Here is a 27,214-nt window from a genome sequence, read left to right on the forward strand (position 1 = left end):
ACCATTTGATCAGTATCTACACTTGTTCCAAAATCTGAGCTTCTAATATGATCAACAATTTTAGCAGTAGTATTTTCATCAATATGCCGCACGATTTTGGTCTTACTATTGCCAGACGGCACCAGCAAGTACAGACCAAAGGTTAACAAATGATTATCAGAAATGGCCTCGTTTAAAGGGATAATATTAACATGATGGACATCTACGCCGTAGGTTATGACGAGATGGAGCGTATGGTTAAGGGAGTGAGTAGGACCGGTAACAACTTGAGTAAAATTGAGGGAGTTAAGAGAGGCGTAAAACTATTGGCGAGAGTATCCGACGACACATCTATATGAATATTAAAATCACCTATCAGGATAATTTTGTCATGATTAATGACTAAATCAGTTATGAAGTTACTAAATTCCTCGAGAAAAGAGGAGTACGGTCCAGGTGGACGGTAGATAATCATAAGGAATATAATTATATTGGTTTTGAGTTGAAATCTTGTTGTAGAACTTCAAATGAGGTGATATTATCATGATTTCTCGGTGTTATTTGTAATCTAATGGGGGTGCGGTGGCGCAGTGGGTTAGACCACGGTCCTCCTGTCCAGTGGGTCTGGGGTTCGAGTCCCGCTTGGGGTGCCTTGCGACGGACTGGCGTCCCGTCCCGGGTGTGTCCCCTCCCCCTCCGGCCTTACGCCCTGTGTTGTCGGGTAGGCTCCGGTTCCCCGTGACCCCGTATGGGACAAGCGGTTCTGAAAATGTGTGTGTGTGTGTGTGTGTATTTGTAATCTATTATTGAAAAGAACGCCGACTCCACCTCCACAACGCACAGAATGAGATTTCTGGAAATAATAATATCCGTCCGGAGTGGCTTCTATAAGTGGAATCGTATTGGACTCACCGAGCCAGGTTTCATTGAGAAAGAAAAGATCGGACTTGTAACTTAATATTAAGTTGTTTACTAGGACAGCTTTACTTGTTAGTCAACGAATATTTAACAGAGAGCATTTTATATTACAGTCTGGCCTCGATGGTAAGTTGAGAATGTTTGTTTTAATGTATTTTAGGCACTCCTATCACTAAGTCTAGTTAAACGTCGTGGCCTTATAATAGTTTGTATGTTTTGGCTGCACTTAATGCTTCTATTTAAAGTTTTGAGGCCCACACTGGACACGGTACAAGAAACCCCATCACATGAGAAATGACCACTGGTATTAGAACGAGTAACAGACCCATCAGTACGCACAGCTACTAAAGGAGATGACCCATGGCTGAGTCAGTCCTGCAACTTGCAGGCCAAGTTCTGGGACAGAACAAACGAACCCCTACAGTTGAGGTGTACACCATCATGCGTGAAAAACCTGGGCCTTTCCCAGAAAGCATCCCAGTTATTAACAAATAATATATGATCAGAGCGGCACCACGTCTCCAACCACGTGTTAAAGGACACCAGTCTACTGTACACTGTGTCCCCCATGAAGAGTCTAGGTAAAGGGCCAGACACCAATGACCCTTGAGACAAAATTGTCCCTTTGCATATTCATTTCCATAATTGATAAATATGTACTTTGTTGCAAAATTTAACTTTGCTGTCAATCTATTGGTGATACTGTATCACAAACATCCTAGACCCAAGATCTGATAAAGGTAGCAGATCCAAAAATGTATGTCTACTATTGGGAGAAATGCTATCCCTGTAGTAGTCAGGGCTGTCTGGATTGGCGATCTCGAAGATGAATGCTTTTGCACACACGGGCTCTTTAACATACTGTTCATTTCTCTCAACATAAACATGATGGTTCTTAGAATATTCACTCGGTACAGAAACCTGGGGTTTTGCCCTCGGAAAACACTATGTTCTTGAAACAGACAAACATCTTTAAGTATGAGTTTTGTTCTTCTTAGGTCTTCATCGCTTTCAGGTGCTTCTCAAATGCTTCTCTTTTTTCTTTTGAGATCACAGACTAACACTGAAGTCTTGTTCTGAAAGCTTTCAACTCTTGTCTAATTTTTTTTGTCTTTCTTTAAATTTTCCCCTTTTCAGTCTGTCAGTGATCTCTGGTGTGCTGTAGCCTTCTGCTATTCTGGATAAGTGAAAAGACAACAGATATATTTTTACAGTAGCCCTGTATGGAAGTTTGTAGCATAAATAAGCATTAAGTTTTCATCTAAAACTCATAATTTTGATTTAGACCCACAATCCCCATGTTTGAATGTTTTAGAAATTTTTAAAATAATTGCAGTCTTGTGAAAACTAAAATTTGGGAGGGAAGTGTTTAGACCAGGTGCGGTGGCGCAGTGGGTTGGACCACAGTCCTACTGTCCCGTGGGTCTGGGGTTCGAGTCCCGCTTGGGGTGCCTTGTGACGGACTGGCGTCCTGTCCTGGGTGTGTCCCCTCCCCCTCTGGCCTTACGCCCTGTGTTGCCGGGTAGGCTCTGGTGACCCCGTATGGGACAAGCGGCTCTGAAAATGTGTGTGTGTTTAGACCAAATCTCTGGCCATTGTGCACAATGTATATTGTGGTGTGAAAAATTGTTTGTTCGAGTGTGGTGTGAAAATATGTTCAAGTGATAAATATGTTCTAGTTAATATGTTTAGAAAATGTATGTTGTGTCTTGGTTTCATGCTCTGTGTGACTGCTTAACGTAATGGAAAAGGTTGGTAGGGAAACAAGACGCAAAGAAATTTTGTTGACCTTTAGGATGCGTCACAACACTTCTTAAACGGGGGGGTGAATTCAGAGTGTAGATCACTTTTGCATCAGATGAAAGCGAGGTTTCAAAAGTGTTTCTATGCCTTATGATGACTTGTGCATGAGTTTGCAAATAAAAGGAGACAATGCAAACCGATCAGGGAAACACCCAGCTGTCTGAGGCCCTCCCATCGGCTGATGTTGTCGTGAAAAGTCTCTACACGTCCGAGGGTTTTGTACGGATATCCTGCGGCTGATCAGTTCAGGAAAAGGAAAGAAAATTTCTTCCACAATATAATTCACCACAATCCTCTCTAAAGAATTCATTCTCAATGTACTGCTTGCTCACCTCATTACACCCATCCCATATAGCCCAGCTAAAAACAAGACTAACATCATATTGGCATTGATCTGTAGCCAAACGCTTACCCTTCAACTGTTTTGCTCAGCCACAAGACATACTGTAGTGCGTGATCCACCAGAGTTGTATTTAAACCCATTCAAGTAAAAGTGCTCAAAGACAAGAAACTGACCTATATTTAGGGCAATATTCTTATGACAGCAAGCCTGTTAATTTCACATTTATTTATTTAGCAGATGCTTTTCTGTTATCAGCCCACAAACCTTATTCACCAAGGTGACTTACACTGCTAGATACACTACTTGCACTGGGTCACTCATCCATACATCAGTGGAACACACTCTCTCTGTCACTTACACACTATGAGGGAACCTGAACAGCATGTCCTTCAATTTCAGTGATTCTGTTTTAATGAACAATTAGAATTGAAAAACAAGACTAAAAATGTCACTGTAAATTTTAAATGTCACAATTAATCTCTGGCTTCCTCTTTCAGATGCTGGAAATAATTTTGACCTGAAAAATAACTCAAGTGTCTAGTAATGTGCTGTAATACTGGTAAGTGCAAAGATGTTTAGTATCTTAAGATTAAAGATAGTTTACAATAAGCCATTGAACAGTATTAATTTGAAGATGTTTTATAATAAATCATTTTAAAAGGGTGATATTCTATTCCCAGTATCCTTTTGTCTCTTTGAAATTGCCTTACTTTAGTAACTGTATGAGTTTTATGCAGTCTGGCATTACATAGCCTTCATGCCATTCTTAAAACTTAAACTAAGAAATGTTGTATACATATTAGAGAGACAAAAAATACCTTAAATGCTAATTTAGATAGATGGATAAATGAAAAAAAAATAGCTGAATCAGTTATCTGATTTTGGAAATCAGAGCAGTTTGCATCATTTTTAAATTCAAGTTAGTTCTTTTTAACACTAAATAACAATGTGCTAAACAGTTCAGTAGGCATGTCCGATCATCAAATCATATCCACAGCATGCTATTCCACAGTTGCATTATACAATTATTATTATTGTTATTAGTAGTAGTAGAAGTAGTAAGAATAATAGTGTTTCAAATGCATAGCACCATAGCTTGCCAAACTTTTATCTGCTCCCAGTGTTATTTAAAAGCAGCTCTGGTTAAAATCATGCAGTCGTGTTCCAGAAATAATGAACATGTGTGTCGACTCATTTTGCTCATACTGTTTATATTTATCTTGCCCACCCCTGGTTATTTTCAAACTCAAATATTTTAGATAGATTAGCTAGTTCTTTGCATGTTACATCGAAAGAAAACAAAGTGTGTTTACACTATACATTCCAAGAAAGGAGGGTAATTAATAACAGACATAAATTGCTGTCTTGCTGCTTGTGTCATTCCACTTCCTGCCAGTCCTCTTATCCATGAACATTAGCATCCTGACTTCACACAACCTTAAACACAAACCAACACCTTTCTCTCATACACATTAAGGTGCTGGCTGGAAAGCAGAAAGCAGATGTTGGGACCCATGTATGCTTACATTAAATTATAAATAAACGTAGATTTTGCTTAGACTGCATGCTTTAATATGTACATTTACATATACATTTATTCATTTAGCAGATACTTTTGTCCAAAGCAACGTACATCTCAGCAAAAGTACATTTCATGCATTACATTAAGAGAAGGAGACATAGCTGCAGACATGAAAGTCTCAAGCAAACCTAGTTTGTTACCTATCACTTGCTGCACCGAGGTTCATTGTTCGAGTAGGTGCATAATACACAGAATAGACAAATCCCAATACCCTCCCACCAATTTTTTTTTTTTTTTAAATATTATAAGATTCACAAATGAGTACAATGCCAGAGTTGTGGCTGAATAAAGGTTGTATCTGGGGATGCTTATGGAGTTATGATGTGTGGATAGTTACACCATAGATGAGCTGGAGAGATCTTGGGCGAAGTGGATCTGGAAAAGGTGAGTTTTCAGACCCCTCTTGAATATAGACAGAGTTTCCGCAGTTCTGAGTGACAGGGGAAGGTCATTCCACCACAACGGACCGAGAACCGAGAACTTCCAAGCTTTACCTTTCGTGCGCGGGACCACCAAGTGAGTAGAAGTAGATGAGCGAAGGGTCCTGGGTGGGGTGTAAGGATTGATTAAGTCTTCTAAGTATCTGGGAGCTGTTCTATTGATGCATTTGTACACAGTAACCAGGGTTTTGAATTTGATACGGGCAGCTATAGGAAGCCAATGCAGAGAGATGAGTAAAGGAGATACATGGGAGCGCTTTGGCAGATCAAACACAACTTGTGCAGCAGCATTCTGTAGAACCTTTTAGAGGTTTGATGGCATTAGCAGGAAGGCCACACAGAAGAGAGTTGCGGTAGTCCAGACGGGAAATCACCATGGCCTGGACAAGTAGTTTGGCAGAGTCAGTAGTGAGGTAGGGACAGATCCTACGAATATTATGCAGGATGTATCTGCAGGACCGGGTTGTGGCTTCGCTATATTGAGAGAATGACACACTCGCGTTAATCGTTACTTCCAGACTCTTAGTGAAGGAGCGAGGCAAAATGAGTGAGGTGTCCAGTTTGAACAATGTACAATGTACAGTATTAAATATCAGAGATATTTAATGTAATGAGTATTATCCACAGAGTGGGGGCAATGAGTGTTGCTTTTTGTTGTTAAAACAGAGAAGATAAAGTAAATGGCATCTGTTCCATCTTAGCATCCTTTGATTTCAAGTTATATAAATCTATTCAGTGTTATTCAATATGTTGTGAACAGCAAACGCAACACACAGGGTTACAAATGGTTTCAGTACAGGAGCAATAACGATAGACTTTTTTAATTCTGCTTAGCGCAGAATGTGAGGATTGTATTATATATTAGGAAAATTTTTGAATATAGCATGTGTTACATTTGGTATCTATGACAATCAAATGAACTGTATTTATGAGTATAATAATGTACTGGAATGCCACAGCCCCCAAGTGCCAAGATTGCTTCATATGTTTAAGCACAGAATAACAGTATTGGTGTTTCTTTTGGTGGCAAGAGCAATAATTTTAACTATGGAATTTCTGTTACAGAATTTGAACTGAAAGCTGGTTAGTTACTTGAAAAGTTCAAAAGTGAAATCTAACATGGAGAATGAGGAGAGAATTAATTACATCAATTTTATATTCAGCAACTTGTTCAATGTGCACCAGCAAAAACAGGTGTTGGAGTAAATGATCACTTTGAGTGTCTATAATTCACTGTTGTGAATGTACTTTTGTTTGCTCCAAGGTTGGTGTTGCTTTGGAGAAAAGTGCCTGCTCAATGAATAAATGTAAATGTCACAAAGCAGCACCGCATACTGTCTCTTTTTCTTATCAGGCAGATGGCTAGGGGTAGACAGCTCCTTCAGTGAGCTGGGACAACGCATGCATGTGCATGCATGTGGCTATTTTGTGTCCTCCAGCAGTAATTAAGAACCGTGTCCAGAGGTGTTAGTACTCACCTACAGCACCACACCAATTTTTTACCACAAATTGCATAAGTTTCATGCATAGAGATTGTGTTAAGGATCTGGGTGTCATGTTGGATGGAAAGCTGTCATTTGTGTCTCATGTTAATGCTTTGACTAGGTCGTGCTTCCTTCAGTTGAGAAACATAACTAAATTAAGGTGATTCCTATGTAAACAAGATAGTGAGAAAGTGGTTCAGGCTCTTGTGTCAAGTAGGCTAGACTATTGTAATGTTTTATTTATACAAAATGCTACTGCAAGAATTCTCATGTAGAACTAGGAAGTATGACTATACATATAACACCGGTACTGAAATTGTTGCATTGGCTTCCATTTACACTTAGAGTTGATTTTAAAATCCTACTTCTGGCCTATAAGGCAGTATGTGGCATTGCTCCGCTTTACCTTTGTAACATTGATTCTTACATTCTAAGATGAAATATTCATTCATTGGATGCAGATTGCCTTAAAGTACCCGTGATCTATAAGGCCCCACTAGGATGGCGAGCCTTTAGCTATAGAGCACCTAAACTGTGGAATAGTCTACCAGTTACTGTCAGAAATGCCCCGTCTCTCTCAGTCTGTAAATCCAGACTAAAAATTCTACTACTTCCGATTTGCCTATTCATCTGGGCATATCCAGCATAACTGATTTTTTGCTGTACCTCTCTATCTTGTCTTTTATTGTAAAATTCTATTGTCTGTTTAAATCATTATTTGCTAACCCCATCTGATTGTGTATGTATTCCTAGTACTGTTTAGCCTGGGAGCTACTGCTGTCACAGAGCACTGATTCCCAGGTTCAATTTGAACAGAGCTGATGACTGCATGCCATGGTGGGCAAGATCAGCATTCCTGCACCAGAACATCAGTTTTTTAACTTCCAGAAAAGTAATTAATTTATTAAACATTGATTAATGTTTATTGGAACACTGGCACACAGCAATAGGTACTGGCATAAATTAATGGAAATAATGCTGTCAGTCCGCGAAGCCCTCTTCCTCAAAGATCTGCACCTCAAGCCAGCGTTTCCAACCTTGCTCAGCCTTTTTCAAGCTTAACCTCCTCACAGTGCCAACATGTACTCACTCCCTTATAATTCCTTTCAATTCCCACAGCAACTGAGCAACTATTTTACATTCGTCCCACAATTCCCAGCTATTTATAATAAACATCTATTCCTTCTTGAACATGATGCTCTTCAGTAACGTGGGTTTTTTGCAGTATACTGGTTTATACAGTGGTATGTGACAAATTAACTGGACTCAGAAATAATGTGTCTGCATCCAGTCTCTACTTCTGCTGGTATATTGCACTTTTTTCCCAGATGTACACCAGTTCGAAAAACAGCGTCTACTAAACAAATAAATTTAAAACTAAACGTAGGATAATATTAAGCATGGCACTTCGCTGATGGCCTCGACACCATATATGTAGAAACCAGAGAATCATATACATTCACATTTATTCATTTGGCTGATGTTTTTCTCCAAAGCAACTTATAGTGTTACATTACATTTACATTACATTTATTTATTTAGCAGATGCTTTTCTCCAAAGTAACTTCCTACAAATTCTGTGTTGTGTTATCAGCCCACACACCTTATTCACCAAGGTGACTTATACTGGGAGATACACTACTTACAATGGGTCACTCATCCATACATCAGTAAAACACACTCTCTCTATCACTCACACACTATGGGCGAATCTGAACAGCATGTATTTGGGCTGTGGGAGGAAACTGGAGCACCTGGAGGAAACCCATGCAGACACAAGGAGAGTACGCAAACTCCACGTAAACTGAGCAGGAAATTGAAACCACGTCCCCTCGCACCACCCAAGCAGTGTGAGACAACATAGTTAAGATATTTATAATTGGAGAGAGCAAATGTTAAAATATTTATTTACCCATTCAGGCAGGTGGACAATTTTTACTGGCGCAATTTAAAGTAAGTACCATGCTCAAGGGTACTACAGCCAGAGGTGGAAGTCAAACCTATGACTCCTGGGTCCAAAGACAACAGCACTAACTGCTACACTATCCACTTGTTCCATACATAACTTGTTCACTTTTTGCTTCTTTTCCACCTGCTTCACTTTTTTTGAAAAACATCAAGTGTTGTTTTGATAGCTGACCTTGTCTTCATAAATTATTTTATAGCACATAAAGGCATCCCGGACGGTATTTAATATGATACTAGCCCACATTTTCTGAACAACAATAAATATTGAATACTTCTCAAAAAAAAGTCTGGACTAGCGAAAAGTTTGTTACTTGAAAGACTGTAAGTCAAGCAATAGCTGCACACCCTCTGAGAAACAAATCATTTGAAATATTAGATAAAAAGTATTAGTTCTTCTTTCTGGTAGACATCTAATATTAGGGTATTAGGGTAGTTTGGCCTTCAGTTAATAATCTGATGGCCAGAATTGTAATGTTAGTGATGATCTACTTCCCAACACAATTAGTCATTGTAGTTTAGTTAAAAAATCGAAGCCAATCTGTGCACTCTAGCCAGTGATAATTCATTTTGCTGTACGGTAAGAAGTTGGATTGAGTAGTGCTCATAACAAAAATCACTCCCATCGGAAAGACTTACATTAAAAGCTCAATCAGGATAGTGGAACTTCCCAGCAGTTGAAGGCAGTCTCCAAAGCCCTGTGGAGCTGTATTTGCAGATAGCAACAGCAGGCACTCTTACTAAGGTGGATATTAGACATGGGAGAAAGAGTTATTAATACAAACTTTCCCTCAAGATTTGAGTTATTTTCAGAAAGTTTTTTTTCTTGCAGAATATTTCTTGACCTCACAGGTGTTTAGGAAATTGCTTTGGAACATCTAGTTTATGACTAAAGAAAGTTTTTCGTCTAATTATCACAGTACATGAAGGACTGAATAAGTATTACAAATGGTCCTGGTCTTTTGGGATGTGGAAATAATTAATTATAAAATTACATTTAATTGTAATTTAATTGCTTCTGCATTTCAATATGATATAATTAAATCAAAAAGGATGAAAAAGAGGGACAGAATAATTTAGACACCAATTTAGTAGCTTGTGTTTGCACATACAAGATATTTGACATGGCAGATGTTCTTTCACACACATTAAAACTCTGGGGTTTCAAGTGTCAGTGGTTGCCCACCCGTCCTGGGCATTCTAGATTTAAAGAAGGGTTTTAAGTCTTTACAGTTACTTATAGTGTTACTGGATGCTAATAAGTTGCCTACAACCTCTCTCTGGCTTGTTGGTTATTTCATACTGTTATTCTATTATTGGGATAGCTGGTAGTGCAATGGGATAGCTGGTAGAGCTATTGCCTTTTGACCTAATGATTATGGGTTTGACCCCCACTTCTAGCTGTAGTACCCTTGAGCAAGGTACTTACTCTAAATTGCTCCAGTAGAAGTACATAGTGGGGTAAATGATTGTAATAATTGTGACCTTAACATTGTAAGTTGCTTTGGAGAAAAGCATCAGCTAAATGAATAAATGTATTCTAAAGCATAGTCCCACCTCCAACCAAAAACTCAGAAATAGCATGGCTAATCTCAATATCACAGATCTCCATCAGGAAGTTCTAGTATCATTCTATCTCTTTGAAATAGTTATTCTAGGTCAGCTATAAAAGATCTGAAAAGTCTGCTCATACTCTATATTTATTTGAGGGTTAATAAAAATACCTTTTGTATTAGATGAGGGACTTTTGGTTTGAAACAACTGGGTTTTCCTTCATTATTTGCCAGTTATTTTTCACAAGTCAAATTTGGTACCTCCATAAATTTGTATTTTAATTGTATTACTTTAAATGCCAATTCAGTACAGACTCATTTAAATGGGACCATTTTAACAACAGATTCATTTAAAGTATGGTAGGATCATGTCCCCCAGTGCTTCCAACTTTTGATGTAGTATTTATTAAGGCAGTCTGTAAACTTGCTAGGGGGTGCGGTGGCGCAGTGGGTTGGACCACAGTCCTGCTGTCTGGTGGGTCTGGGGTTCGAGTCCCGCTTGGGGTACCTTGCGACGGACTGGCGTCCCGTCCTGGGTGTGTCCCCTTCCCCCTCTGGCCTTACGCCCTGTGTTGCCGGGTAGGCTCCGGTTCCCCCGTGACCCCGTATGGGACAAGCGGCTCTGACAATGTGTGTGTGTGTGTGTAAACTTGCTACAAAAGGTATGTGTTCAGTGATTTTTCTATACATATTTCACTGCATATTTTTTATAATTTGATGAAAAAATTGCTTTTTTAATTAAACAATATCAGTTCATCATGTTAGGAGTGTCCCATATCGTGTAGCCAACCATATGAGCTCAGACATCATTTTTGGATGGTGTCGCTTTAAAGCAGTCCATACTTTTCTATAATTATTGCCATAAACATGATAAAGTATTTGATTATAACCATCTTGTTCTGTATTCCATTTCTGGCTGGGACTTGTACTTCCCAGAAAATAGTGGAAGCAGTGATTTTGTTGTCCTGAAGGAAGAGGCTGATATTGAGTTACACAGACAGTCTCTGGGACACACAACTAGCCATGTATCAGCATTACTGGACTTTTGTACTCATATATTAATGTGGTATTTATTTTGGCATTGCCTGGACCCCATTTTTTTTAGTACACCCCGCTGCAAAACCCCACTCTGCTTTTCTGAGGGCAGGGTTGTGATGATAGCTTGCTGTGTTGTTTTGGTGATGCTAAGTGTGTCACTGTGTCTAAATGCACCCGACAATAAATCTGTGTGAAATGAACAGAGATATGACTGTTGTGTGTCCTCAAGACACACAAAACACATTGAATACAAAAAAAGAAAAGGTATCAAAGCCGCGACACAAGTCTCTGTTATTTACAGTGATCTCGGAACACACACTGACACACAAAACGGAGCAAATAGAACAACAGAATAATTCACGACTCATTTTTTTTTTCCCAACAAATCAGTTTTATTTTACAGACATGTAAAATGTTTACCCTTTGTCCAATTTGCAGTAATAGAAATGCAGGCAAGAATCACTAACTAGTCTAAATTCTTAATTAATTAAAACAAAGAAAGTTATTAAATTTCATCAAAAAACATATTTACTGCCAGTTTCCTCCTGTGGATATCAACAGAACCAGACAAATAATTACAACAATTTTACTCCTATTTATAACGAATGTCAGTGTAATTCAAATTCAAAAAGAAAAAACACAAAAAAAACATTCACAACTTAAGAGGGGAAAATTAATTTTAAATTAAGGTTATAATGTATCTGGAATCCCTGTGTGGCAGATGTTGTAGAGTAATTTCAATTTGTGACTCGAATTAAGCATAAATTTTACGGCAATCCGCAAAACCTGCCGCCTGTGAGTTTCGTCATCAGGTTTTTAAATTCGCCGCGGTGGCTCTGATTGGCTGGGGGAAATCTGAGAACGCTAATGAAGAGTGACAAGACAATGGACCAATGAGAACTGGGTATCTGTACGGCGCGAGGGAATGGATAAAAGGCGAGAAAAAACACAAATTATCGCAGACGTCAGACATCCACGCATAGGAAGAAATATATTGTTAGAGTACCATTAAGAAAAACTCTGTGGACTGAAACAATGAACAATATGCTAGATATTATGTGAGTGAACATGATAGAGAGAATTATAAAGAATCTGTGACAGTAGGTTAAGAGTCTGCAAACTTAGGAAAAGATACAATATAATTCTGTGTCTGATAACATAAATCCCAAGTAATAAAAAGTCAGTATCTGGAGAAAATGTTAATGCTACAACATTATATGCCAGATCCCCAGTTCACTTGAAGTGACAATCAAAAAGCATCTTATGCAGTATATTCCAAATTATACAGTTTTTATTGTAGAGCTTTAGAGATGTCTTTTTGATAAAGCTGTGTTGGGATTTTAGTAACAATATTGACATTGTACACAGTGGCATGTTATGTCTTCACTTTTTTGCTTTTCATTGGAAGAGGTAACCAGGTGTCTCTAGTGTTCATAAACATCCTTGGAACATTCACATTGTCACTGATAAAACACACTGCCATTGCAGCAGGAACACCTAAATCTACCTGTGTATGTGTGTGACTTCATAGTAACAGATATGCTGTTCAGGTGAACTGGTAACTCTAAATCACCCATAGTGTGTGAGTAACAGACAGTGAGTGGGTTTCACTGATGTATGGATTTATAAGTAGTGTATCTAGCAGTGTAAGTCACCTTGGGTGAATAAGGTATGCGGGCTGATAACACTACATAGCGTTCATTGAAAGTCACTTTGGAAAAAAGTGTATGCTAAATGAAGTGTTGTAACACTGCAGCATTTAAAATTTCTACACACAGAGACAATGTTTCAGACTTTCAGCTGTGATGCAACATTTCTACTTTTAAAGAGCCTTCTTAAGAAGGCAAATTGAATGCCAATATTTCAGCAGGTGATTCCATTTGTCAAATTTTATGAATCTGTTATGCAGATTTTTTTAAGTATGTGCTTAGCTTGGGTCACAATTACTTGAGCATTCAGGAGAATTTCAATCATTGGAAAGCAGTCAGTTTTGTGCCTTTTGAAATCAAATGTTATGTAAAAATCAGCAGGCTATGGAATCAGTAATGTACACTGTGAGAAAATAATGTGAATGAACCTTTCCCAGTTCAGTCAGATGAGGCCTGAACTGGAGGAGTTAAAGGAAACAGTGCTGAGGAGGTTTGGAGTTCAGAGTTGATGAGTGAGAGGTTTAGTGGTGCACAGCTGACTAATTGTAATACGGCACTCACAAAGCACATCCTGTTTCCCAGCTATAATAAGGGCACACCCCTGATAGAGAGAGAGCACTTGCGGGTTGGAAAAGTTGATAAGAGAAACCTGATAAAGCTTCATCGAGATAAAACCAGTACAGGAATTCTTTTGGCCTTTTACACAAATGTTATTTCATTTAATTTTCTGAAGTATTGTAATCTTAATCTCTTTATTGAATTAGTTCCATTTTGATTTTGGAAAATATGAGAACATTTTGGTTACCTGAATGGGTAAGACTAAGTATTTAATATAAGGAATAAAAGACAATGCATCTGTTATTAGGTTTTGGATATTTTCTAAGGAGAACTTCTATGGAAAATTAAATTATTCTTATTGAACAAACACACACACACACATTGTCTGAACTGCTTGTCCCATACAGGGTCATGGGGAGCTGGAGCCTAACCCGCCAACACAGGGCATAAGGCTGGAAGGGGGAGGGGACGCACCCAGGACGGGACGCCAGTCCGTCGCAAGGCACCCCAAGCGGGATTTGAACCCCAGACCCACTGGAGAGCAGGACCCAGTCCAACCCACTGCACCACCGCACCCCCTTTATTGAACAAATACAATGGAAATAATTTACAACAGCTCTTCATGTGCTCTCTGATATAATCGAGTAGCTATTTTGAAATACATGAAATGCCCATTTAACTTCGCATTTGAAATCTTTAAAATTGGACACCGCTTTCCCCCAGTTAATCAGTTAAATCAAAGATGTACCGTATGCGCTGTTTCAGTGTTTTGTGTCACCTTGTTGACAAGAAAGCAATTTTGAAAAATTGATGTGAACAAACAACACTTGAGTGTTGAAGTATTTTTGAATGAACACATTTACTGTGTGATAGAAAGGTAACAGTAAAAGTGCATTATTGTGTACCTCATATCAACAGTTACATTTACAGTCATACAGGCTATGTTAACCGAACAGGTTAATTACAACACACATGATTTAGAGGAAATAACTTGCACAAATGTGCAAGTATACTTTTTTATGTTAAATTTTAAGGTGGTTGGAGGGGTTGTGGCAACTTGCCTTTGAGGGTGGTTTATGTGTTGGGGCAATAACTATATGAATCATACAGTAAGTGATCTAATATCTTCAAATAATTCAACTATTATGTCAAGTTAACTTAGATTTTTGCTTTATAATTGTGCTGAACACCTTTAGAAACACATGTAGAAAGAAACCAAAAAATGCGTGACACGGGCTAAGAGTTAAGAACGACTAATTATCAAAACTACAGTTCTCAATATCAGAGACTTTGTCCTTCTCGTTTGACAGAGAGACTACATCTTAAAGCCTAAAGGGGGAGGCAGTTTTAAATGTTTTACGTGTATTTTGTTAGAAACGGTGTGAAAGTCCTAGGAAAAGGAGAGGGTGGAGAGGGAGCCGCAGTGACTCCACAAGTTTGAAGGGCGGTTTCTTCTCTCTGTGTGGGTAGCGGTAGGTGAGAGAGCCTACGGATATCCGTAACGAATATCAGTGCTACGAGTGAACATGGCTTCTGCGCCGCTTCGCATGACTCTAAAAGACCTTTTCACCGTTATAATTATTTCTAGCTATATTTCACGCTGCTGTGGATTTAATTTAGATGTACGGTTTCCGGTGGTGAAAGAAGGAACGACTAAGGGCAGTTTTTTCGGACTTTCCGTGGCGCTTCACAATCAGACAGACGGATCTAAAAGTCGATATCTGTAAGTACTGCACCTACAGGTGAACTGTCTCCAAACAGGTTTTATTCTCTTTAACTACTACAAGCAAGCAGTACTCTGTTTAACTACGTACTGACTGGCTGTACGAATCTGCAGGACAGGTTGTACTTCGTTTAAATCAAATATAAACGATGTGGCAGTCCATGAGAAGCCTAACCTTCACAGACATTTCTTACGATGTAAATTAAAACGTTGGCGATATAAAAGTCTGCTGAGGGATTGTTAATGAAATTATAGACGACATTTTGTGCAAGCACCTTTTCACAGGTGTAATAAAGATTTCAATCCTCCATGGAATTGTCGCCCTTGTGATTTCACGCATGCGCAGTCTCACCTCCAGTCATTTCAGATTGCGAACCGTGGTCGTGTGGTGGTAGTGTTTAATTTTAACGCGTTATTTCCTTTGCTTTCGTTTTATTTGGTAACACTGACAAAAATATTGCTCTTTCTTGTCCTCTTACGTGATAAAGGGAGTGTCACAAATTATGAGAGATTATGCTCTCCGGATAAAACAGCGAGTTTCCGTGCCAGGCGTGTACGCAATTTCAGTCAGTCACTGTTATCGTGATCGGTCAGATCATCTCTCAGGAAGAGAATAAGGGCCGCATGTTCATTAAGCTCTCATCATTAATTATACTTTTTCTATAATCCTCTCTGTTCTGCATTCTAGTAATCGATTATGTGTAAGAGCTGTAAGACGCAGCTCGCGTGTGTGCGACGCGACCTGGCTGAAATCAGAATTGCGATTTGGGATAAGAGCGCAGAGACAATGAGGATCTTAATGTTCATTAGACTTTCACAGAAAGTCTAAGGCAGGTTATTTTATGTGTTTTCCGTGGTTCTGTATAGATCTTTACCTTAGGCCTATTGACATTATGTTCACCATTATTTATCTGATGTTTTTGCCAAAGACAATATGAATATTATAAAGTCTTAGATGATCAGCTTTACAATCAATGATGCATTACACAGAAGGGGGGGGGGGGGGTTGCGGTGGCGCAGCAGGCTCGGCCAGGACCTGCTCTCCGGTCGCCCTGGGGCTCCAGTCCTGCTTGGGGTGCCTTGTGATGGACTGGTGTCCCACCCTGGGTGTTTCCTCTCGCCCTCCAGCCCCATGCCCTGCCCTGCCGGGAAAGGCTCCGGCTCGCCGCGACCCCGCTTGGGACAAGCAGCTCCAAACTGTGTGTGTGTGTGAGATTTACGCAGAAGGATAATATAGTTACCATTCAGGATGCTTGATATTACTGTTTCAATTCAGTATCCTTGATCAAGTTACTTTAGCAAGTGGAATTTGAACAAGGAACATTTACTTTACAGGGTGACAGTCCTAACCACTATGCTACACCTAGTGCTACCCCCTCACGAGACCATTTTTAGAGTCCGTGGCAAACCAAAAATACTGGGGGGGTGGGAATATTTCATAGAACATATAGTACGCATTATTTGGCTGAAGTGCTTTCATGTTGTCGATTTTTGTAAAATAACTTCAACCAGTACTTTTTTGCCAAAGTAAATTAATTTTCCGCTTGTATGCTAAGTTGTTTACATTTATGTACACATTTATGGAGATGGCTGATTGTTACTTAACCAAACCAGGATAAGTGCCTTGCTCTGCGGTACTAAAATGGGAATGGGGAGCATTTGACTGCAAAATGACTCAGACTCGAACTCCAATGACTACACTAACTGCTGCTTCTACATACTCTTGTGATGAATCTTATGATTTAAAATGTGATTTACAGTCACTAATGTACATAATGTTAATGTAATAAAGGGTACAGTTGTATAGGGACATGTAATTTTATTTCCTTTGTTCCACATATTTAATAAAGAAGCATGTATAGAACTGCTTTTTTTTTAGATGCAGTGTTTGCTTTTTGAAATGGTAGGTTACTTGTTCCCACAGTCACGTTGTGTTGGATTCCAGGAGTTAAGCTATTTCTTTGGGAATACATGCCTGTCACTAACAGCAGTTAACTTCAAGGGATCCAGTAAGAGTAAACTGTATGAATACAAAAGATTCAAGGCAGAGATTTTTTCTGCAGAAACCAAAGCATACAACATTAAAATGAAAATTGTGGATAAGTCATCAGATAGACAGTGTTTCCTATTCCTCTTTTTATCATTTCATTGATTCACTATAATCATTTTGTCATCATTTTGTGTGCTGACACATCTGTAGGTTGGAGTGGTGTACACTGTATACTTACTCTGCTTCAGTACTCCTTGTAGTTGTAGTCTAGACAAAATATAATGAGTAATGCCTTATTGAAAATGTTGCCTAATTTATAACAAAGAAAATAGAATAGCTGGAAAAATGTTTGTATTGATGAAAAGCTGTGGTGTCTGTACCGCATGTTAAAGTTCAGGCTGACAATATACTTCAAAAATGTTCTGAAAGAGGCAGAACACTTATACCTTCAGTGTAACTTTTTTTTTTTTTTTTTTAAACTCCAAACTATAAAACTTTACAGAGCATGGCATCTGAATTAGTGCAATTATTAACTAACTTTCAGTTTATCGGGGGATCTATATAAAGAAGCCAACTGTGACGACTGAAAGACTTTGAGGTTGAGCATCATTTACAGGAAATAACTTGCACAAATCTGCAAGTATACATTTTTATGTTAAATTTTAAGGTGGTTGGAGGGATTGTGGCAACTTGCCTTTGAGGGTTGTTTATGTGTTGGGGCAATAACTATATGAATCATGCAGTAAGTGATCTAATGTCTTCAAATAATTACACTATTTTCTCCTTTGTCATTGAGTACAGGCTTTTGAAAGGGTTTTATTTCTCCCGTCCCTCTCCGTTTTGGTACTTCTTTGCTGTTACTGTGCACACAATGGCAGTGTGTTTCCAGTGGTCAGAGCAGAATACCTTCTCTGCTGCCTGTTGTGTACTGACTCCACATATTGCAGTAATTCCTTGTCTCCAATGTTTTTTAGTCACTGAATGTTTTGCTGTAGTTTTATTTTTATATGAATACATTGAAATTGGAAAAGGAAACAAAAAAAAAAAAAAATGGTAATGAAAGAAAGCTTATCTGTATGCCCCAGTACTGCTAAGTAACTGAAGAAGGAAGTAATGGGAAAAAAGTTAATCGCACTCTAAGCTGAACTTGTGTGTGTGTTTACTTTCAATGCCAGCACTTAGCAGGAATTGCTGAGGTACTTGGACACTTCCCAGACAGCTTTCTGCACAGGATCAGCTTGCCATTGACCATTTACATTTAGCCCTGGGGCAAGGGAGAGAGGACAGATGCCCATCATCTGGAGGGATAAGCAGAATATTGCCCTGCTGAGGTGTGAGGCCTCTCTGTTGGGACAGAGGAATGCATGACCAGGTGAGGGGCATTCAGTACTTCCATTGCACACCGTGGCTTTGATGGATGTTTTCATGCACAATGCACAAGTATGGTATGAGCAGGGAAATGGATGGAAAGTCCAGCTCTCCTGAACACTATAAGTGTAGCTTTCACAAGCACAAAGCACTTTTACACAAAAGAATGTATTTTCTTGCTTAATCTTATGAATCCAGCTAATCCCTCGAAACACAGTTGTAGTCAGGTACACCAAACAAAAGTGTAGCCCAGTCAAATAGGGGTTGGATATTAACTAATATAGAGTAATCTAGATTTTTTTAGACTTGCATTTTCTCCATGCTTAACGTTATAAAAAAAACTTTTTTTTTTTTTTTTTTTTTTTACATTGTTGCTACATCAAAGGAGTCTTTTTATCATTATAACATATTTCCACTGGAGAAATTGTGATTTCATTATTCACTTTTTTGACTCAGTTGTGAATGAAGAATGTGTCCAGAAGATTAAGAAGGATTGAGATTGACGTAAAGTCAGTTAGTCTACCTGCATGGATCCGCACTTTGTAAGTTAAACACAGAACAGGGAGTGCTGCATACTGTGGTGAAGATAAGGACTACCTACTGAAGATAGGAATGCGTGGTTCTTCCCTTTGGGGTTCATTTGATGGAGAGCATAGTTCCTTTCTTCCACCAAGCTTTTAATTCCCAATATCCTGCCCTCCCCCGTAGCCTACTTCAGATCCTGCAGGGCCTTCTCTATACTAAATTGCATTGGTCCTCCCCTGAAGACGGGATTGTGGGGATGGGAGGGGCGACAGCTGGTATCAACTGCTTTCTGATTGGACCTTCCACCTTTCCATGAGTTTGAGGAATTCCAGAAATGCTTCAATGCTACCACTCTGAGCTCCCCCTCAATCTGCCAGGTTGCAAGTTTGGACAAGACCGCTCAAGTCCCTGAATATGCTTTCAGTCCAGTCTATCTGATGGGCCCATTATCTGTGGACAAACCCAGTGTAGTGACTGGTATATTCATTAAGCCTTGTACTTTGTCTTTGTAAAAGCCAATCAGTAGAGCCATTCTGACCCAAACACACATTTAATTACAATGAAGAAATTCTGCATTACTAGCTTGCTGCATCCTGATGTCAATGGCTGAAAGCAATAAGCTCCAAATGTTTTTTTCTTTTTGTCACTCTATTGGGAGAGAATATATAGTTTAACATTATTTTATATCTCCCAGAAGTCTTTCTGTGTGTATAGCAATTTTACAATATTTTTCCTATTTATATATTTGTCGTAAAACTCACTCACTTTCATTAACTGCTTGTCTTGATCAGGGTGGTCCAGAACCTTTCACGGAATAGCAGGATTCATGGTTGTAGGGTAGATACACCTTGTATGGGGAGCCTGTCCATCACAGGTTAGCCACATATGCACACAGTCAGTCACCCATTCATACACTACAGGCAATTTAGTGTCGCCAGTTCATCTGAACTGCATGTCCTTGGACTGTGGGAGAAAAACTGAGCACCTGGAAGAAAATGTAGACATGGGGAGAACCTGTGAATACCACACAGACTGAGCTGGATTTAAACCTGCGCCTAAATGGTGGAGGCACTTTGAGGCAACAGTGCTACCTGCTATGCCAGCATGCTGCTCATGTAACAAAATTATTAAAGAAATTTAGTTTTCGTACCTTGTAGGCCTTCTTTAAAGGCATGAAAATCAAAAAGTGCATTATGTCATCACTGGGAATTTGAGTGTAGCACTTATTGTTCACCTTTGCAGCCAGTTCACCTTTGAGTTAGGTCGAATAACTGGATTCAAGTTATGGACATTCCTGTATACGCGCACACACACACACACACTCACTCACTCACTCACTCACTCACTCACTCACTCACTCACTCCTTGAAACCGCTTGTCCCGTGAGGGGTCACAGCGAACCGGAACCTAACCCGGCAACACAGGGTGCAAGGCTGAATGGGGAGGGGACACACCCAGGATGGGACGCCAGTCCAGTTGCAAGGCACCCCAAGCAGGACTCGAACCCCAGACCTGCCAGAGACCTGCCACCGTTCCCCCCATTCCTGTATATACTGCCTGAATTATAGTTACTGACTGAGTGCACACGTTCTCTGCTGTGCTGCACATGGCCAAAAACACTTCCCTCTACTCTGATTTTTAGGGTCCGTTTGATTCTCTGTGTCCCTTTTTAATCCCCCCGCACAACCTTGCTTTCTCTCCCTATTGTTTTTGTAATGTCATTCCTGAGTGTCCTATCTATCTGGCCCCTGGCCTAAGTTTGTCTGGAGTGAGATTTGGCAATAAATTTGTCTGCACAAATTTTCTGGTTTCTTTTTTCCATCTTGGCTTTCCCAAAGCTTAAGAGGTTTATACACAGCCTAACACAACAGTTACAAGAACAAATGTATTTGCTGCAAGTATGACAAACGTGTAACGGGCCTGAAGTCATTCAGTATGTGGAGAGAAACGGGGAATGAGATTGCAGTGCTATACATGACTGAAGCCTCATCATCATAAATTAGCTCTTAGTCCTTATCAAATGAGCATTTTGATGTCACATCCTCGGGTTTCACCACTGCGTTGCTGCGTCTTCAAAGAATCACGGCTGTTCTCAACGACGGCGCCAGAAAATGTTTTCTCATTTGATAATAGTCAGCACAGTGTCCAAACTTGGCTTTCATTACATTGTCCCCTGCTGAACGGAAGCCAGTAGAGATATTTGGAAAAAATTATGAAAAGCAGTTATTTCCCTTATTTCTGATAAAAGGGAAATTTTGCAGTGGTTTGTTGTTCATCTAATACAGATTAAATTGCAAGATACAGAACATTTAAATATGGTTGCCAAGTGAGTGAAATGTCAAACGTGCCTGTATAGCTTTGTGTTTTTTTCAACTGAGTGGTGTTACATATTGTATAACAATATCAACATATTGTTATATACAAGGGGGGGGCTTGGTGGAGCAGTAGGTTTGGCTGGGGCCTGCTGTGTGGTGGGTCTGGGGTTTGAGTCCTGCTTGGGGTGCCTGACAGTGACCTGGCATCCCATCTGAGGTGTGTCCCTTCCCCTCCAACCTTGTGCCCTGTGTTGCTAGGTTGGGCTCCAGTTCACCGCAACCCTGCTTCAGGCAAGTAGTTGTAGCCGTTGGGTGTGTGTTATATACGTATCGTATAACAATGCCAATTGCCTTGACTTGTCAAAGGATTTATTAAAGCACTGCGATTTAATTTTTTAGCAATACTTAAATATAAATATATTGCAAAATGCAATAGTGTTATCCAAGCCCTCCCATCTAGTGTTAAACTAAGATGTCAAAACAAGATTTTTAGTAAAAACTCTTTACAAAAACAAGGAAGTAGAAGTATCCTTTAATACATAGTTTATTAGACTATAGAAACATTTTAATCACATTATAGTGAAGAGTATGATAATAATAACATTGATGTGATATGTTATGAATTACCCAGTTCAGAGTCACTGAAGTTGTCCTTTTCAAGACAGAAATCAAATTGTTTCAAGAAGGATTCATTTACTCTCAATACTTAGCAGATGTGCAATGATTTCAGCTTCCCAGTATACTGTAGATCATTTTAATACACTAAGTTTAAGTTTTGCTAACTGATTTTATGGGCTGTCATACCTGTGCTATTCTCTTTCTGCGTGAAAGATACTGACTCTGAACAATGGCACAGTCTCATCTTTTGACTTAGTAAATGACCCATTTTGGCTCTAGAAGATAGTGTGGTGGCTATGTTTGCCCTGAATTCCAAAGCAGGTTATAAGATACATCCTGTGGATGTGCTGGGACACATCATCAGTGATGTGACCTGGAGTCATCGAGTGTTTCGGGTCTTTCAACATCAGACGCCCTCGCCCAGGTGACGCAGCCAGGGTTGATCGAGCCCCGACTTGCGTTACAGCAGCAACTGACCACGGATCCGTTCTCTTAATCCAGAGCCACCTAGTGTCTATCTCTGTGGCTTCGGTAGCTGATCTGATGGCATTCCTCTTCGCCTCCCCTCTGATTCCCAGCAGCGTTAGGGCTCAATGAGTGCTCTGAAAGTCCTCAAGAGCTCACTTCAATGGGCATGCAGTGTGTCTGTTACCCTTGCCTCAGACATTGTTCCACAAGCTCCTGCTACTTTGGACATTTCCACTCGTTGGCTTCCTCCAGGCGTTCTTCCCAGGGCACTGTGAGCTCCAACATGACCAGTTGCTTGGTAGTTTCAGAAAAAATGATCATGCCTGGGTGGAGAGATGCAAATATCATGTTTTCTGGGAACCTCAGCTACTTGCCCTAGTCTACCCTCAGCTGCTAGTTGGTAGCTGTGATTAGGAGGCCTGCCCTCCCTCTAGGCTGTGGGTGGGCCTTATGGCCAGCCTTGACAAAGGAGATGATATTCCGTGCAGGGTGGTGATGCTTGGTGGCGCTGATTGCTGTAGGAACATGTTCTGCAACTGCCTTTAGCACCTGGTCATGACGCCAACGGTAGCAACCTTCTCCAAGATCTTTCGGGCAACTGCTCAGAAGGTGTTCCAGGGATACTTCCTGGTGCAAAGAAGGCAGAAGGGCTATTTACTCTTCCCCCAGACATAGAGGTTAGCTGGACTGGGTAAGGTTTACTAGTAGGAAATGAACATTTTCTAGAATTCACATTTTTGGAGCTGAATTGCCTTCAGATAAGATGGCTTCAGATATAGACTGCAGCTTGCAGACCAGCAAGACAGACTAAACTAGGTTGAGGTTGTTGCTTTGTATTAGGGTGGGGACAGGGTCAGTCTCAACAAACTTGTCTGTGCAGGCATTTTATTGCTAGTCTACTATTGCGGAACATGGTTGTCATCTTGGGGGGCCACGGTGGCGTAGCAGGCTCAGCTGGGTCCTGCTCTCTGGTGGGTCGGGGGTTCAAATCCTGCTTGGGGTGCCTTGTGGTGGACTGGTGTCCCTTCCTGGGTTTGTTCCCTGCCTGCGTTGCCAGGTTAGGCTCCTGTTTGCCGCAACCGTGGTCGGGACAAGCGGCTTCACTCTGTGTGTGGGTTCTCATCTTTAATAAGTAATAACTGTGCATTCTGTTCCATATCTGAACACAGTTGTCTTGGATATTCTGCCTTTCATGAGTTTTTGCAGATCTCTGAAGGAAGAAGTCAGCAATATTTTACTCTGGGTGTAGAATATAAATTATACTTTGAACTATTGGTAAAATGCATACCTATTGATAAAAATCTGTGAATGTTGAAAAGTCATACTTTAAAATGAACAGGTTGTTAAACGTGTGTCTCTTTCAAGCTAAAGGAGCCTGGTAATTGTTAAAGGTTGTATGGTAATGAAAAATGGACTTGGTTTAAGAAAAGAAAAATGTTTTATCTGAGGGAGTGTAGACATTGCTTTCAATCATTCACTCAGAAAAATTTTTGACTAAGACAGTTTTTCATGTGTTTTCTCCACTTGTTTGAACAAAGATGAGATTTGATGTACCTGGAATCAAAAAAAAAAAAAACTGAAAAGGAAAAGATCACATTTAAACCGTCGCATTGAAACATTTAGAAACATGAATCTACACCGAGGTCGAGGTACCGTACACATTTTTGTTGTGAATTTTAGAACAAAATGCTACAGTTTCTCAATGCTTTCATATAATTCTGCACACTTGTGTTATACATAATATATTCTGGCTGGTTGTAGAATGTGGGTGGCCAAGTGGAAAGGACAAAGGCACTGGATAGCAGGTTTTACCATCTACATGGGCTTTGTAGCTCAAACATAATCACATCTTATTCTGGGACATGACCCCTGTAGTGAGCAAAGCTAAAGCAACACAAGGAAAAACAACAAAACCAAAGTAACTGAACCATGAGATGCACAACACCAAGACTGGGCCCACTCCAAATGGTATGCCTTTGAGGCAGGACAGGGGTGGGCAGTTGGGGACAGGGCTTACAATCAGTTCAACCTTGCCTCCAGTAGGGCAGTAGTACCCATAAGGTCAGTCAATGCGCGCGCGCACACACACACACACACACACATACACACACTCTATGCCCACACCCGCAGCACAGCCATAAGCCCCTGGTCACAATCAGCGCAGCCTGGTATAAAGAGCATCCCGGATGCAGAATCTCTTGGAGACAACCGTCCCTCCTGCGTTCATGACACTTCCACAGCCTTACCTGTCCTTCTCTGTGTATCTCCCTCCTTGTCCCTGTTCCTGTCTCCTACGACATCGACCCTTGCTTTGCTTTATCGACCGTGCCTTTGGATTCTCCTCTCGAACCACGTTTGCACCTTGGATTGAACCACGTTTATCCCTGACTACAAAAAAACACTACAATGTTAAGGTTACATTTAAGGTTATTTAATTGAAATCAGTACAAAGGCAAGATACGGAAGATTTTTAACTAGTCAACATCATTTATTTTGGTAAATATACACTTATTCTAAATGCAATGCCTGCAGTACATTCCAAAAAAGTTGGGACAGGAGTGTGTTTACCACTATGTTACTGTTATGCCCATGTCCACACCTCAACCACAAACACCTGGCCATGATCAACAGGACATAAAAAGCACCACTCCACAGCTTCCCAGTTACGGAATCTCATTGAGACAACCATCCCCTCTGCGTTCCTGGAACATCCACTCACCTTACCTTATCTACTCCCTGCATCTCCCTTCCTCTCTCCCCAGTCCGTTTCCTTGTTCCCAAATCCTGTTTTATGTTTATACGTATTTACTATAAAGTAGCTTAGTAAAAATGAACATTTCTGCCCTAATTTAGTCTTTAATTTCCTTCTTAATTCTTTTAAGTATCTTATCCTAATGTTTTAATTATTACAAATCATCACTGTTTTTAAGTGTTTTGAGGATGTTTGTGGAATTATTTGAACAAGTCTACAAAGTCCATGAGCTCAGTTTTTTGCCTCATATAAAATCATGGGAAAAGACCTACTCATTTACAGACTCTGGGGATATGAATCGTTTTCAGGTATGAATTTGGTTTGTATAATAGAGGATACCTCTCTGTCTGTGTGTATACGTGCATACTCCCAACATACAAACTTCATATTCACACACTCTTTGTTTCTTATGATTTGCTTTGCATTGATTCCGTTCAATCAATATTTGCATTCGTTTGCCATGAATCTACAGTACTGTGCAAAAGTTTTAGGCACCTGGGGAAAAAAGCCGTAAAGTGAGAATGCTCCCAAAAATAGTGCTCTTAATTAATAAACTTCCTACAAAGCTTAGTAACCATCCATCGTCAACAACCGCTTGTTGTGGCGGGTTTGGCCTGTGCCTACTCTCTGGTGGGTCTGGAGTTCAAATTCTACCTGGGGTGTCTTGCGATGGACTGGCGTCCCATCCTGGGTATGTCCTCTCCCTCTCCAGCCTTGTGTCCTGTGTTGCCGGGTTAGGCCTCGGCTCCCCGTGACCCCGTATGGGACAAGCGGTTCAGACGATGTGTGTGTGTGTGTGTGTGTGTGTGTGTGTGTATTGTTCTGTATTATACTCTAATGCATTATTTATAAGTATAATAACAAATAGAAAAAAGTAAAATCTCCAATATACAAAGAATAACTATACATATAAATGCCCCACCCCACTCTTCAATGCAACAGATTTCTGTTTCAGACACTCCCTTTTCTCTTGTGCTCACAGTTTATTTGTCCAGTGATTCTTGGTTTATATTCCAGCTGGAACTCTTCACACATTTGGCATGATAAATCGAGTTATGAATTTCTGGATCCCGAAATATCTGCTGTAGATTATATTTACTAACAAGACAGTGAAACTCGACTGAAATTTGTCAGTTGTGCTTACTTGTTTTCTTGAACTTATTATTTTGTGATAGTCTCACCAAATAAACAAGAGCTTGAAGTATATTATTGGACTTTCCCTATGGCACCTCTAAGTACTCTAGGTTTGTCATCAGTTGTTTTACCAATGCTCGTTTTCCTTGACATGAGCCATTCTTTTTATTGTTACACCCCTTTCACAGCTTTGCAGTGCCTTTTCATTTGTTAGTCATCAGGCAAATATTGGAAACTCTTCACCTCCATGTAGAACCGAGTTAATAAACTGCACATGCAGAATGTGAAACAAAATAATGTATATGTTTGTGTTTTGTGGCTGATGTGAGCACTCAGTTCCCAATGACTTAATTATGCTTTTAGTAATGCATATTATTTTCATATCACTCATGGCAATGGAAAATCAAAAAATGGACCTCTTGACAGGAGGGGGGGGAAAAAAAAAAAAAAAACTTTTTCAAGGTTCATTTGCCTTTGGTCTGGTGAAATGGGGCAGTAGGTAATATAGTGATTAGAGCCACTACCTTTGGACTTGAAGGGCCCAGGCTGGAATCCCACCTCCTGCTGTAGTACTTTTCTGCAAGGTACTTGCCCTAAATTTATTCAGTTCCATTTATATTTATTAATTTAACTGATGCTCTTCTCCAAAGAAACTTAGAATGGTAAGATAACTACAACAATGTACCCTTTTATACAGCTGGGTAGCTTTGTTGGAGTAATGCAGGCTAAGTAGCTTACGGAATGGTATTACACCAGTAGATGGGATTCAAAGGCAGCAGCTGTAACCACTACACATCAGCTGTACAGCTGTGTAAATGGGTAAATAATCGCCTATAGTTTAACTTTGTAAGTTACTTTGTAAATTGACTAAATGAATAAATGCAACTGTGCAGCTGACTTATGACATGGTGTTGACTTGAAGTGTGTGTTTGGACTTCAAGGTGCTGTAACATACAGGTCTGAGAGGGAATTACAAAATTAATTCAGAAAAACATAGTATCCAGGACCC

At 39.9% G+C, this 27,214-nt stretch overlaps 1 protein-coding gene across 1 annotated transcript in view; it reads left to right on the plus strand.

Annotated features, from left to right (window-relative positions):
* The first annotated feature begins 14,794 nt into the window (after positions 1–14,794).
* Positions 14,795–27,214, plus strand: part of itga3b (integrin, alpha 3b) — a 45,247-nt gene continuing 32,827 nt past the window's right edge. The window contains exon 1 of the mRNA XM_029249427.1: positions 14,795–15,035. Within this exon, the coding sequence (XP_029105260.1) occupies positions 14,839–15,035 (197 nt within the window). The 5' untranslated portion in view covers positions 14,795–14,838. The remainder of the gene's footprint in view (positions 15,036–27,214) is intronic.

This window comes from Scleropages formosus, chromosome 25, assembly GCF_900964775.1.
Source record: "Scleropages formosus chromosome 25, fSclFor1.1, whole genome shotgun sequence".
In the NCBI taxonomy this organism is placed as follows: Eukaryota; Metazoa; Chordata; class Actinopteri; order Osteoglossiformes; family Osteoglossidae; genus Scleropages; species Scleropages formosus.